This window comes from Corvus brachyrhynchos, unplaced genomic scaffold, assembly GCF_000691975.1.
Source record: "Corvus brachyrhynchos isolate BGI_N302 unplaced genomic scaffold, ASM69197v1 scaffold1709, whole genome shotgun sequence".
Classification (NCBI taxonomy): domain Eukaryota; kingdom Metazoa; phylum Chordata; class Aves; order Passeriformes; family Corvidae; genus Corvus; species Corvus brachyrhynchos.
Window position 1 is genome coordinate 63,111 of NW_008239859.1, and position 15,161 is coordinate 78,271.

At 48.2% G+C, this 15,161-nt stretch overlaps 1 protein-coding gene across 6 annotated transcripts in view; it reads left to right on the forward strand.

The window, feature by feature from the left end:
• The window catches only part of EXD3 (exonuclease 3'-5' domain containing 3), a 64,709-nt gene that overhangs the window by 45,182 nt on the left and 4,366 nt on the right, over positions 1–15,161 (forward strand). For all 6 annotated transcript variants that reach the window (XM_017743311.1, XM_017743310.1, XM_017743313.1 and 3 more), the window contains one exon: positions 12,458–12,522. In XM_017743311.1, coding sequence (XP_017598800.1) covers positions 12,458–12,522 — 65 coding nt within the window. The remainder of the gene's footprint in view (positions 1–12,457; positions 12,523–15,161) is intronic.

Here is a 15,161-nt window from a genome sequence, read left to right on the forward strand (position 1 = left end):
AAAGAGGAAAAGGGCTGATGTTTGCAGAGGAGCTGCTGTGCTGGCAGGTGCTGGGGATGCTCTGGGGTGCAGAGCACCCGGGGGATGTGTGGGTCACTGTGGGTGCTGGATGGAGGCCGAGCTTTCTCTCAGCTCTTCAGGCAGTGCTGAGGCAAAGCCACCTGTGAGGCCTTAAAGAAGGAGGAACCAAGTAGGGTGGAGGCCTCACCTTTGACTGGATCACCTTTGCTGAACAGGATTCTCTCCAAGAAGAGGCTCAGAACTGAACTGGGATCTTTTTCCCTGTATCACTGCTTTTGTTTAAATGCTGCATTACAATATTTAGGTCATATTTTCAGATCTATCTGCCCTGTAACCTGTTTTTAACCATTCCTTAAACCAACTATTTGGGTTTGTATTTTTCAGTATGATTTTAGTATCCTCACAAACCTTGAGCTGGGAATTCCTCCTTACAACTGCCTGAAGGGAGGTTGTAGTGAGGTGGTGGTTTGGTCTCTTTTGCCATGTCCCAGGCAACAGGATGAAAGGAAAAGGCCTTAGTTGCAACACGGGAGGTTCAGATTAGATATTAGAAAATTTTTTTTTCACTAAAAGAGTGGTCAGGCTCTGTGCTGACTACCTGCAGGAGCACCTCCTCTTCCCAGCCAGATGTGCCTTTCTGGGGTTCTTTCATTCCTTCTCCTCTGTTTCACATTTTTATTGTCCTTTGTCTGGGCTTGCAGCAGGCATGGGGTGCGCAGTAAGCTCCTTTAATGCCTTTACAACACTCTACAGTTCAGAACTATTTTTTTATTTAAGGTCTTTACAGAAACAGGATTATGGAACCCTCATTTAAAAGCTGAACACATTTCTGCAGTGCTAACAATTATTTTTAAATCTATCAGAAATGCACGTAAGCAACAGCAATTGAAAAAAGTAAAGAAGGTAAGGAGTTACTGGGGATGGGATGGATAGTAAACAGCAGTCCTGGTGGCATGGTTATGAAAACATTAACCCCAAAAATTTACCTATCTGGCCTAGAGCTAGACAACAGCAGGTTTCCCCATGCTCAGTGCTGGGTGTAGATGTTGAAATTGTCAACTTTAAAAGAAAAAAGCAAAGCTCAGCAACCTGGTTTCAGGTCCTGCTGCAGCCCCCAGTCCCCAGGCTGTTGGTGGCATTTGGCACTCTCATTTCCCCGTTTGGGAGAGTGTTACTGTTCCCCTTTGAGAAGCTGTGTGACCATACACGGGGCAGTGCTCACGTTAGCAGTGTGCAACATTTTTAAATTTCCTTCTAGAAAATAATTGATTGTGTTTGCTTGTCCTGGGCATCCTCTTTGGAAGGAGACGCCACTCGAGTGGTCACGGGTGTGATTCTGCTCAGGTTCTCCATGCGCTGATCTCGTCGTTACTTCATTAATCTAATTATGCACTGTGACAGCAACAGGTTAAAGAAGAGACAGGACTGTGATTAGTTGGCAGTGTCCCATTAAGTCCAAGAATGGCAGCTGGAGATGAACCCACGAGCAATGAGAGGAACGTGGGACACTGGAACAGGACCGGATCTGCTGGGGGCGCTGGGAGAGGCTGCGGGCACCAAGGTGTTTGTGTTAGGACACTGGGCTGGGAGGACTCAAGGAAGGGAGAGCAGGCAGGGACTGCCAGCCTGTCCTGACACGTGGCTATCACAGTTCATGGCTCAAGAGAAGTCCTTGGGACTGCCAAAGTCTTGGAAAAGACAAAGAAATGGGGTTGTGATAGTAAGTGCTGTTTGCCCAGGGATACAGAAACACCATGTGCCTGGGAAGAATGATGTTTAGATTGGAGATGTGGTCATACAGCAGAAACTGAGGGATAATGAAGGAATTTTCCAGGAATCGCCTGCTGGTCTCTACATTCCTCTTTGCAAAAAGGCATGGAGTATAACAGCTGCTTCCACCCACTCTGGTTCTTTCACATAAATCTAGTGAAGAAAAGGGTCAAGTTAAATTCAACTGTCCCAAACACCTTCCCAAGCCCTAGTAAGGCTCAGGTAACAAGCCTTGGTGGAAGAACATCCTGTGAAATCGAACAAGCCCTCGTTAGGAGAGAGACAGGAGGTGACACTGTCCTGCAGCCCAGGACCACGGTGCTGCCACTGGGTGCCTGGTACCACTCAGTACCCTGGGAGGCTGCAGGGTCCCTGTGTCCTTCTTGTCCTGCTGCACAGCCCTGGCTGCCTGGGCAGATGTGGGCTGTGCTCTGGGGAGCAGGGCTGCCTGCAGCGCGTAGCCACAGCTCTCCAGCCCAGGTGTTTGGGAGCACAACCCTCCCCATGTGTCTCCAGGAGGGAGGGACGGCTCTGCTGCGGCAGGGACTGGTTTGTGTGGCAGCGGGAACTGGGAGCAGTGGAAACGTCCTGCTCGGAGGCTGCAGCAGGGTTTGCTGTGTGTGATTGTGCCTTCTTTTAAATTATACTATTTTGCAAGCACTTCCTTCCTGCATTTCTCAGAAGGAGGGAGGGGTGTGTGCAAAGAATGTTGAACTGCCTTTGACGGAGGAGGAAAACTGAAGAAAACAAGAGATGCAATCCTAACTACTGACCTTTTACTTGAGCTTGGTGATGTTTTTCAGCGGCAGAGCCTCTGGGGAGTAACAGCATCCTCCTTGCTATTGTGCTGCCTGCCCAAAAAGGGGGCTAAAGTTCAGCTTTTATGATGTTCTCACTCTGGGCTTGTGGGAAAAAGGCCACATTCCCTTTCTTAGGTCATACGAGTGCAAGAGATGACAGAGTCCTACAGTCTAACCCCAGGGCAGGAGGCCAGTGCAGAATGGGACTGGGATAGACAGCTTGGTAAATATGCCACCAGCTTTTTCTCCTTATGGAGAGTCACAGCAGGTGGGAGGGTAATTTACATTGTTAAATTAAAAGGCACTGATTTATTTTATGTTGGCGTGTTATTGTTCTATAAGAGCACACGAGTTGCCATTACTTGTGATGGACTCTTGCACTTTTTTATTAAATCCTCCTTTTCCACTTTGGTCAACAGTTACTGGAAATGAACATTATCTACCAGGACAAAAACAAGAGGCAAATAAGCATAAAATAAAATCCCAACCTCCTTCCCAGTAAACCAGAGGTTTTCAGGGGACCCTCCATAGTTTTGAGGACTGGGATTATTGCAGTGGATGTTCTCCAATGGTGCTCCTTGGCCCTCAGACTGTTTATTGCCTGTACCTGGAGGCTAGAGAGACACTGGTCCCTTTGCTCACGGGCCCTGATCAGGCTCTGTGTCTCTGAGCTGCCACCTGCTCTCACTATCCCCCTTCCCCCAGCAACATCTGGTGTTTCTCTCCATTGAGGTTTCCTTCAGCCTTGCTGAGGTGTTGTTCAACAGACACTGAGCTGGTGTTTCCCCATGGCATGATCCTGGCTGTGCCGTGCTTTCTGAAGCACAGAGTCTGGGAGCAGAGGAGGTGCTTATGCCTGGAAAGGCTGCCTTTCGTAAGGATACATTCTGTTCTAAAATTACAGATACTGTTTTAAAGTTGCTGTAAGTCATACTGTTTAAAAAACAAATCTGGATGATGCTGACATCCACCTGTGCGTTGGCATCCTTGGCAGTGCTGATGGCTCTGCTCCAGGGGCTCAGGGAGGTGCCCATTTCACAGAGCTGGAGGCTTTGGCTCTGCACATCGTTCATTTAACCTTACTTAATTTTGGCTAATCTGAGAACGGATCTCTTTTCCTTTTCTGCTGGATGCACTTTGCACTGAGCTATACAGATACTGGGAGGGAGAAGAACTTGTCTAAATTGTTTGACTTTCCTTGGGAAAAAAGAAATGGAGATTTATTACCAGTTCTCCCTCCCCAGGGCTCTCCCTCAGCAAAGCCCTGCTTCGGTGGCAGAAGTTTGCAGCGAGCTATCGGCGATTCAGCATGACAAAAGTTCGCACAGTTCAGAGCTCTCATGATTACAGAGGAGCTTTTCTTGGGATTTTTAAAATGTCCTAGACACAATTAAAAGAATTTCTCAGCAAGGAGGGTGCAATCTGGGGACTCTCCAGCAGATGTAATCACTCAAGGAAAACTTTGTTTGGCTTGGCTGGGCCCTGCCTTCGTTCCGTGCTCTTTCATCCCGCCACCAGGCTTTGTCTCTCAGTCTTTGCAGTGTCTCTCTGTCTGTCTTTCCCTCTTTCCATCTGCCGCACATTCCGCTGCAGGCTGAATGGGACAGCCTTAACCTGGCTACTTCCAAGACAAACAGGGGATGGAAAAGGGGGGCCCTTGGCTGTCAGGAGGCTCTGCAGTCACTCACTTCCTAGAATTAAAGGCTGGGAAGTCCGATGGAAAAAGGGGGGCCCTTGGCTGTCAGGAGGCTCCGCAGTCACTCACTTCCTAGAATTAAAGGCTGGGAGTTGATCTGTAAGCCAGCCAAGCCAGAGACAATGATTGGGTTCCCATTTTGTTCCTTTGATACTGTCTTAAATATGTGCAATGGCTGGGAAAACAAAATTTACATAAAGTAGAAATCCACTTTCTCATACAGATCTGTCCTGCCCTGGGTCCCCCAGTGTGGATGACACCGGTGGCAAAGCTCATCTGTTGTGTGTTACAGGGCTAGGGAAACCAGGCCTGTTCTTAGAGAACCAAGCTGGGACAGTTCCTGGCTGTGATGGGATAGTTTTGGTAGCCACAAGAAGATGGGACCAGTGCAGCTGGAATTCCGGTGTTGGACTGCATGGTCCTTGTGAGTCACTTCCAGCTCAGGAAATTCTGTGATTCTGGAGATGAACAGGAGAGATGCATTAAAGCCACTGTGACCATGGATCAGCTCCAGTATGTCCAGCCAGACCCTGGTTTCATGCCATGGCTTTGCCCAGCACCTGGACGGGGATATTGCCTGTGCCCACAGATGACAGGGGTGTGAAGGTGCCATCCCCTGCTCCAAAGCCACCCCGGACAATGCTGCTGGGCTTTTTGAACATGAGATTTTCAGCTCTAAACCCCAGAGTGCTTCTGGGCTGTACCAGCTCGTGGTAATTAGAGAGCAGGTAATTAATGACTGTGTGGTTTGTAGGTTCTGTCACTGATGAAGTTGGGATAAGGAGTAGGCAGATTCCCTCTCAGGCACTGAGGGACATTTAAAATGCTGCACAGTGCCTGAGGTTGGGTGGGAGGCCTGAGAAGCGCCTGTGACCTGGTGCTCACGGGCACAGAGCCCTTTAGAGCAGCCTGAGCTCTCTGTGCAGCCCCAGGCTGTGGCAGCCCCCCACTCTCTGTAGCCCACCCCCCCCAGTGGGCCCTGGGCAGGGCTTGGGGTGGCAGATATCACACACTGAGCTGGTTCTGTGCTTTCATTCAGCACTGTAACTCGGTATCACACTCTAAAGAGACTTTCCATTGGTATTCAGGGCTCATATCCCAGCTCCGCACAGTTTCCTGCGGGTTCCAAGGGAAAGGACCTTTCCATGCATAATTTAATCACGTTCAGCACGGCAGCACTGGGATTTTTTTTCCACAGAAAATCTATAACATCTTGTTGGTGAACTCCTATACTTTGAGAACTCGCAGTGCGCTTGCTTATCTCGTTCTCTCAGATAAACACCTCTCAGCATCCTGTTTTTCTTGTGCCATACGAACAGGAAGAGAGCGATTGTTTGAGATGTGCGTCAGTCAGAGCTGGAACCAGGCAGCCCCTTACCCTCCCCATCACCATGGAAACCACCAAATCCCTTCAAACACACTGGTGCTGAGCTGACAGGTATCCTGGCTTTTCCACTTAACCTCCCCAGAGCTATGACTGTAATGTGCAGGACCTCTCAAAAATAGGGGTTTTTATTTTGTCTAGGAGGTGCAGCTATAAATTTTGGAAGCGAACAGCCATCGCTACTTTTGTGCTAAGTAGCAGTGAGCTCTTTTGTTTGGCCATGGATTTGGTGCTGGGAACACTGGAAAGGCTCTGAGGCAGCTCTGTAGTCAGTGGGAGCGTGGTGTGAGGGACTGGGCAAGGTTTTCCCTGAGCCTGTGTGTGATGTTTGCAGCGTGTCCTGGAGATGAGTGGCTTGAGCCAGCCGGCTTTGGGAAAAGCATTTGGCTGTTCTGCAATCACTTAAGGGTGACCTGGAGAGCTTTGTGTGTGGAGGGAACAGATTTAGGATTTGGGAATGATTGGAACTGTTCCTGGCACCTCAGGGTGGGATTTTCAAAAGCAGCAGCAGAAATATGGATGAAGAGCAGATTGTTGGAAGTTTCTGATAATGCTGAGTATCAGTGCTGCTCTAGTGGAAGGTGTCCCTGCCCATGGCAGGGGAGTTGGAATGAGATGATCTTCAAGGGCCCTTCCAACAAACCAGTCTGGGATTCTAGCAGAGATGGTGTTTTAATCTACTGCTCTGAGATGTAGTCAGTCAGAGGAAGGAGAAATTCTTCTAACTTAGGCGTTTAGCCATTGTGTTATTCAACATAAGCAAAGCAGCAATTTCCCTCTGCCTCTGGAGAGCTGGATTCAGCCTGGACAGATGGGTCTCCTCCACTTTGTTTACCCGAGTGAACTTCTCACCATGTCCCCAAGTGCCACATCTGCACCTTTTTTGAACACTTGCAAGGCTGGTGACTCCTCCACTGCCCAGCCCTTTTGGCTCTGTCCAGGGCCTGGCTGGCTGGTCTGCACTGGTGGAGATCAGCCCCATGACCGCCCCACACACTGACCTTGGAAAGGGACAGGCCCTCCCCCATTCAGCATCTGTGATGCTGCTGAAATGCGCTCAAGTGAGGAGCTGGCAGAAGAGAAGGTGGGAATGTCTTTTATACAAGAATCAAACTGTTGTTACTGTTCTCAAAAGAAAGTTGGACGGCTTCAAAATATCTACTACAACTTTTTAGAATTACCAGGTGGGTTTTTTCATATAAAACTACTTAGGACACAGTTAAAGGTTGTTAGGTTTAGAACTTGGGGATTTCCAGAGATGTCTGGAAGCAAAAAAATAGATATCTTTTTAGCTCTGTGATTGTACTCTGGATCTGATGCTTCTTTCCCGTCCTGCACTTGAGTCCTCTGGGGCTGCTGCTGTTCCTGGCAGTCTCGGTCTCTTACATAATTAAGAAGTTTCCCCTTGATTCTGGACAGTACCAGTTTTCTTCCCCTTTGCAGGATTGATGAGTTTGAAAGAAGAAATAGTTCGTTTTCTGGAGTGCTGTTTTAGGTGTTTTTAAACTGAATTCCCATTTCTATGAAAGTGCCATTAACTCAGTGTAAGGACATTAACTTGCACCCTGGCTGTGACAGATCCTCCTGTTCCTGGCCTGAGGAGGTTGGCAAGACAGTGGGAGTGAGGAATGGCTCATTCCAGGGCACTGATTGTTGTCCTCCTTCTGGGAACGTGGTGACTCGCTGCTCACCCTTCCCTCAACACTGAGATGGTTCATGGGAACAAAACCTAATGCTCTTCATCACTGAAAAAGTGCATGGAGCTGGTGGATAAAGGAAGTAAGGATAGCCTGGCTGAGTTTTTGAAGGTGTCCCTGCCCATGGCAGGGGTGGCACTGGATGGGCTTTCAGGTCCCTTCCAACCCAAACCAGTCTGGGAATCTGTGATGTTGTTGTTGCTCAGGTGTCTGTACACTCTGGGTGGGAGAGGAATGTGGATGTTCTCGGGCTGATGTAGGGAGAGGGGGAGGAAGGCCCCTGTTTGGAGCACTGGGGTGGGGCTGTGCTGAGCCTGCCCTGCCCCACAGAGCTCTCCTGTCTCTCCATTGACAAAAAGTGCTAAGAAAATAAGAGGTCAATGTTGTGCTCAGCCAAGCAAGCCTTCTCTTTTAATGAGAGTGCATTTTGTTTGATCTGTGCTTTTGGGGGGGAAATGATGAATTTTAGCCATTATGAAAACAAAAGCCGTGGTTATTTGTAAGGATTGTTTTATAAGAAGCATATGTGTGCTTTATTATTCTTGTGCTTGAAGTGCGGGGATTGTTTTCAGTTGGGAGGCTGCAGGAGAAGAATGTGAACTTCTGACTCACTTAGAAATTGAGCATGTATCAGCCAAATGCTGAGGGTTCCTATTATGTTTTCATAACTCAAATTTCTCAGAATGGAAAGGGTCTCACTTGCCCTTGATTAGAGAGTGACTTTTGTTGCCATTGAGAAAGGCTGGCTTCTTTTCTAGAAAAACTTGTCTTGCTTTCAATGCACTTAATTTCCCTTCGTTTCCCTTTTCCCTCCCCAGCACAGCAGTTTCTCCATGTTCTGCCTGTGCACCTCATTCTCCACCATATTTCTGTTTGAGCTCCTAATTGTGGCTTTCCAATAACGGTGTAGTCAGCAGCATAGAGCAAGGTATGGCTTCCCAGAATGATCGCAGGAAAGTGTGGGCTCAGCTAATGGCACTTGAGGAATTCTGGCTTTTGCCTAGAAGAAGCAAATGAGAAACATGCAATGAGTATTGCCTGCAGAGCAGGATGCAGCCCCAGCCATTCTGTGATTGTGTGCTTGGTGATAAGCTAATGCAGGGATATTGGAGAACACAGGTCCACATTCAGGAGGACCAATTCTATGATACAGAATTGCATCTTGTCACATTGACAGAGTAGATCCAAACCAGAGACTCATGGAGGATCGCTGGCCTTGCAAGGTGCATCACTGAATTAGAAGTTTCTGCTAAACCAAGTCTGTCTGGAACATGGTAAAGAACCACAAAAAGATAAGCCTCAAGATACTGGCCTCCTCCCTGGAGTGAAGCAAAAAGTGAAACAACCATCTCAGTGTGATTGGAATAAAGCTTTGCCCCTGTTCTCGGTACAGGCAGAGAACTGGGCTGGGGGGATCACTCCGGGCTGACTTTTCCATCTGGCCTATGAGCAAAACATAAACGGTTCTGCAGTTCCCAGTGATGTCTGGGATCTTTGTGGGTCCCTTCCAGCTCAGGATATTCTGTGGTTCCATGAATTTGTGATTCTGTAATTAACATTTTGTTCTTGACCTTTCCTGTCCATGACTTTCTGCTGTGACAGTTTGGGGGCTGTGGCCCTGCATTTCACTCACTTTTGTTGCCTTCTTTGGGGTTGCTTTTTTCCTTCTTTCAGTATCTTTTCTTTTGCTGACTGTAATTCTTCCAGGTTTTGGGCCACAGGGCATTTTAATGGCTTTGGGCACAAAGAGAAAGTGTCAGGAGGTTTTTTCCTTGGGAAATTCCTCCTCTGGGGTTGGATGTCTCCCTTTCCTCAGGCAAGAGACACAAGGAGGCTCAGTCAGAACGTGGGGTTCTCTTGCCAGGGCGTTTCAGCTGCACTGGTGAATAATGCAGCAGAATTTTGCAAGGACAACACTGCAAACCTCACCAGCAAACCCAGTGCTTACCTCACCAGCCCCCAGGCACCGCTTTTGTTGTAATCACAGCAGGGTTTGAGTGATGGATGCACAAAGGAAATGGAGAGAATGAACAGAAAGTAGTTTATGGCTTTCCTCAAAGGCACTTTTCTAACTCAAAAATATAAGCCTTGTGGTTTATATGGTTTTCAAATGTAACCACAGATCTTGAGAATTGGAAGACATTTGATTTACCGTCTCCTGCAATTTTGGTACCAGGTTCAGGGCAGAGCTCATTAATTTTCAAAATGAAAAACGTTCAAAGGAGATACATTAATGTGAAATGTTTACAACAGGAACATGCTGTTGGGAGAAACTGTCAGTGCAAGACCTTGAGGTCTTTTGTGTCTTGTGGAGTAGGTGCAGAGGTGTCTTTTTTTGGTCTTCACCAATGTTCTCTAACCTTGATTTGGTGAGGCTTTTCCAGCTGTTTTAAAGTCTGCAATCCCCATTTCAGAGCTGTGAAGGGTCAGTGTCAGACTGAGTACTTTCTCTTGAGCTCAGTCTAGGAACTGGATGGGCTCAGCTGCCTGGGACACGTCTCGTGGCCCTCCTCAGCTGTCACAGCTGCAGCAGGGAGAGCTCGTGTTCTCTGACTTTCCACACTGGGGTTTGTTTTGCTGGTTTGCACCCTTGTTTTTATTTTACTCATTGAATGCCCCTTGCTAATAGCTGGATATCTCTTCAGGATGTAGGACTTCACATTTCCATCCTCTGACTCAGCTGGAGAGTAACTGGCTGCAATAGCTCAAGGTCCAGCATGGACTGCGGTGTCCTCCGTCTGGTGGGATGAGACAAGGGCATGAGGGCTTTGCTCTCCTGTTTATGTCTGGCTCTGGGAGCAAATGCTTGTGGGTTATTTTGTTATGTTTAGCCTCTGGCTGTGTCTCGTCCTTAGATTCCCAGAAGCCAGGTAAGGCAGGGAACAGCCCTATGCAGACACCAGCAGATTTCTCTCCTTGTTCAATCCCTGTCCTCTGGCAGTGGGAAGCCATTCCCCCTTGTTCTGTCCCTCCAGGCCCTTGTCCAAAATCCCTCTCCAGCTCTCCTGGAGCTCCTCCAGGCACTGGAAGGGGCTCTGAGCTCTCCCTGGAGCCTCTGGACTCTCTCCAGCAGGTCCATGTCCCTCCTGTGCTGAGGAGCCCGGAGTGGATGCTGTGCTCCAGGTGTGCTCTGTGGGAATAACCCAGCTCTGGGTGTGTTTGTTCCCTGGGTACCTGTGGCTGCTCAGTGCCACGCTGGCACCGCTGACCTGGTTAAAACTGACTGCAGAGATGTTTTCCTCCAGCTATATCAGCTCGGGTTTCAGAGGCAGGGAGGTAAGGTAGGAACAGTCAGTAGGAAAAGGCTGCGTTTGCTGACTGAGGTTTAGAAAGCTCTTAACAAGTTGAATTATTGGTTGTATCTGAAGTGAAACACTGCTCTCCTAACTGCTCTCATTTCCTGTATCATTCCAGCCTGTTCCCTGCATTAATTACAGCTCAGATTTACAGTGTATTTGGTTACACACTGCGTTGCATTCTCTTTTTTTTTCCTGTGTGTGTATAAATTTCTTTGGGAGTCAGGCCAAGAGGAGAGTGTGCAGATATGCACACACACATGGACTGAATTTGACTGTAATTTGCTAATTTACTGGGGAGAAGGGATCTGGCATTTCTTCTGTTTTGGTAAAAAAAGAGCCTTTTCTTTTTCCAAAGGAGGAGCAGTAGCTGAGAACAGCCAGTGTTTGGAGAGTTCAACATTTCAGAACAACCAGAGATGAGAGAAAATATTATCTTGTGAATTGTAAATGTGGCATTTTTAATTTGGCTGGTGTTTCCCAGAGGTTAGTGGATAATGGGAACACTATCATGCTCTTGGCTCGACCAGTAATCAGCTTGCTACTTCAAATATTTTATAAATGCAGTGCCTCAGTTCAGCTGGATGAGGTAGAGCCTTTCACAGCTGAAGGAGTTTTTTGTGACCTGAAATATGAAGTGCGATGGGATACTGAGCATGAAATCTAGCATTTGGAAATGAGCTCTTTAGGAACTGTAAAACACAGAAGGTGATTGAAAGGAAGTTTCCTTTTCTGTTTAACATTTTTCTTTTGGCTGTATGAAAACATAAGAGGAGGTGCATTAGGAGGAGTGGTTTTGGAGAGTTCATTCAGATTTTTAAATTCATTCTTCACATTTAAACTGTTGATGCTGCAGACGATTTTTATTCAGAATATTTTGTGTCATGGTTTCGTAGGTTAATGATTGGGTATTAAGTAGAATCAGATATCAAACATGTTACTGCTTTCAAAATGAAATATTCCTGCACAATTGCTTTAGCAGTACTGGTGTGATGAATTTTGGTATGATGACTATTGCTATGATGAATATTGGTATGATGAATGTATGAGGAATGACAACACAGAAAAGAACAACTGAATGCAAGTTCTGCAGTAACTAGGCGAAAAGTAAGAGGAAAATTCCAAATAACCTTCTTTTGAAATATTTGATCCCTCTTTGTTTAGCCTTGCCACTCATCACAGCAGCCTTTCATCTTCCCTCTTCCTCAGGCACCCTCTTGCCTGAATCCCACTGGAGCCCCATTGTTGTCCAGCCTGGCAGGGCAGCCCCCCCGGGCACACCCAGAGCTCTGAGCTGGCCCAGCTGGGGCTGAGCCACCCCAAAGTCACCTCACCCACTGCCTCCTCCATCGCCAGGCTGCCAAGAGGTTCCACTGCAGAGCCCTGCGTTAAAAACTCCTGTGCTGCTCATCCCTCCTGACCTGGGCAAGGTGCTGGCTCCTCCAGGGCCGTGTGGGTGCCTCTGGAGAGGGGTGGGGGTGTGCAGGGCGTGGGGCAGCAGCAGGATTGGGCTGGAGCTGCAGCAGCACAGCTTTGGAGTGCAGCAGCCCACGGGGTGCTGAGTTAAAGCCGTGCCTGGCTGCTGGCTGTGATGTTGTTGGGATTTCAGAGTGCAGGGTTTTACACACTAATCCTGACTGGCAGTTGGAGCTCGGGGGTTTCCAACACGGAGTAGCTGATTTCTCTGGGGTGAAACAATGCCCCAGTGTGTCTGGGCTGCCTCTACAGAGCCAATAAATCTGGTTTGTTTTGTTTTTCTCCCTCCTTTTCTCTCTCTCTTCCCCCTCCTCCAGGCCAGGACCCGCTCCTACTGCTGAAAACCCTTCAGCTTCTCTGGACAAAGCATGAGCTGGAGAAGGTAAGGCTGAGCCCTGCACACAGCAGTTCCTCTGGATGCAGAGCATGTCCAGGCACAGGACACTCGGGTCAGACCCGCAATCCTTCACGGCTGCTTTCATTCCAGCACTCAGGGGAAGAGCCTCTGCATTTGCAGCTACAAGTGAAAAGAAAAGGTAGCTTTGTGTGATGGGGAGCAGCTCAGGGGCTCCTAGAAAAGAGCTGGAGTTTCCAGGGCTGAGTTACAGAAGGAAAGAAAATCAAAGTTGCTTTTGTTTTGTTTTAAACACTTTTTTTGTCCATTAAATGGAGGATCTTGGGGGGAGGGGGAAAAATATTTCTAGTAGCTGAAAAAAATGAGAGTTGAAGTCAGTAGAGAAGTGCTTTTTGCCAAGTGGATATATTAAAGCTTTAATATTTGAAGGTTGGTGGGGTTTTTTTCTGATTTACTTTGGTTTTGCCTTTTAGAGTGGTAAATGCAATTTACATTGCTGTCTAAAATTAGTGCTGTATTTTTGTACAGCAACCTATGGGCTCTACATGGAGATTTCTCATAGGCAGTAAAATATATTTCATCTAAATTTGGGAGCTTGAAAACTAACAGAAACAGTTGCATCAGCTGAGGGGTGACTTTTCCATGTTTAACTCTGTGCTGTTCAGGCAGGTTCATGAGGTGGTTCCTTTTCTAGGAGGCCCAGAGCCCTGCAGCTCCCACAAAACCACGTGGAACACGTCCTGTGTGGAATGGCCAACGTGGCTGAGGACCTGGTGGACGTGCTCCATCCTGGGTATCTGCAGGGTTTAGTCACTGTCCTGGTCTGCTGCTCTTAGACTTTCCATTACTGGTAGTCTGTGGCTGCCAGCTGGAATAAACAACTGGAAACCCGGTGTGAGAGGTGCCTTTCCAAATGGTCACTCACTGGCGGAGACTTGAACTCAGCAACTCTGAAGCCTTGAGCTTTCCATCAACTTTTGTTAGATCTGGAGGAAAAAAAAATATTATCCTTTAGGTCTGGAGGGCAGTTAATCCCACAAAACAACAGCAGGAAAGAGTAATCATCAAAATCTCTGCACTGGGCACCCTGGGATCTGTATGTGGATTGGAAAAAAAATACTCTGGAAAAGACAAAGCCTCCCATGGAAGTGTCCTTTGGCAGAGAGCACTGCAGTGATCCTGCTGGGGGTGGAAAAGCTGGAGGGTCCCCAGGAGCCATGGAATCACAGGCTGGTTTAGGCTGGGAAGGAGTTTAAAAGCTCATCCAGTGCCACTCCTGCCATGGGCAGGGACACCTCCCACTGTCCCAGGCTGCTCCCAGCCCCAATGTCCAGCCTGGCCTTGGGCACTGCCAGGGATCCAGGGGCAGCCCCAGCTGCTCTGGGCACCCTGTGCCAGGGCCTGCCCACCCTCCCAGGGAACAATTCCTGCCCAATATCCCATCCAGCCCTGCCCTCTGGCAGTGGGAAGCCATTCCCTGTGTCCTGTCCCTCTGTGTCCTTGTCCCCAGTCCCTCTGCAGCTCTCCTGGAGCCCCTTTAGGCCTTGGAAGGGGCTCTGAGCTCTCCCTGGAGTTCTGGAACTGGGATATAAGAGATGGTCCGTTCCTACGTAGGAATGACAGGAAGCATCAGCAGACTGCCTGGAGCTGTGGGACTGGAAATAGGGGACCAAAGCTGAGTAAAGGAGTGTGTAGTTTGAGCATCAGCAACATTTTCCTATTCCCATGATCTGTCAGGCTGTAGAAATCCCCCAAGGAGCATTCCCTGCCATGGGAATCAATTGAAATGGAAATGGCAATTACACGTTTGAGAGGAATCCTTCTCTGGCAGAGGGTCGAGCCAGGCAGCACAGCTCTCTTTCCTCTCTGGTTTAGGTGTCTCATGCCCTTTTGTTCTCTGCCTTACCCCTCAGACTGTACATGCCATAGCTGAAGGCTTGCTGGGAGGTTTGGGAGGAGGCTTTTTCCCAGCTCATCACTGGTACGAAGGCCAGACTCGGTGCAGATGAGCACAGTTTGTGCTGCCGGTGGTTGTCAGTGCTGGGAGCTGCTCTGCCTGTGCCAGCAGGACCTGGTGTCTGCTGGAGCCCATCCTGCCAGAGCCCGGGCTCAGATTCCAGCCCAAGGACGAGCTGAGTGGGGTGGTGGAAGCTCCAAATGTGCTGAAGTGGGGCTTTGGGGGGAAAAAGCCATTTCCAAACAGTGCAGTGGGGTTGGCGAGTTGCTTTGTTTTCCTTTGGCTGTTGTATTGGATGTTTGTGGTTGGATCAGAGCTCGGCTTTGCCTTCTGCTGCATCTCCCAGGGAAGCTGGAGCCCTGTGTTTAACGTCGCAAACTCTTGCCGCAGGGAAGATTACTGACAGGGAGAAATCCCTTATCTGAAGTCCCATCTCCGTTAGTCATCGGCTTTTTTATACCGCCTTTGATAGCCTAGTGAGAAAGAAACAGTTTCTGTCAAAAACCATAGGTTCTGTGGGTTTTCCAGACATGAAAGACACTCTGGAAAATTACTGTCTTCCAGTAAAAATTGTCGATGAATAAAAAAAGAGCAAATTCATTGGCAAATTTTCTGTAGATTTTATTTTGTTTTCCATGTCGTTCTTCAAACTTTATATTGTTTCCACTGGGAGCTCCGAATGGGGCCATGAAATCCAGTAAATTAAAAA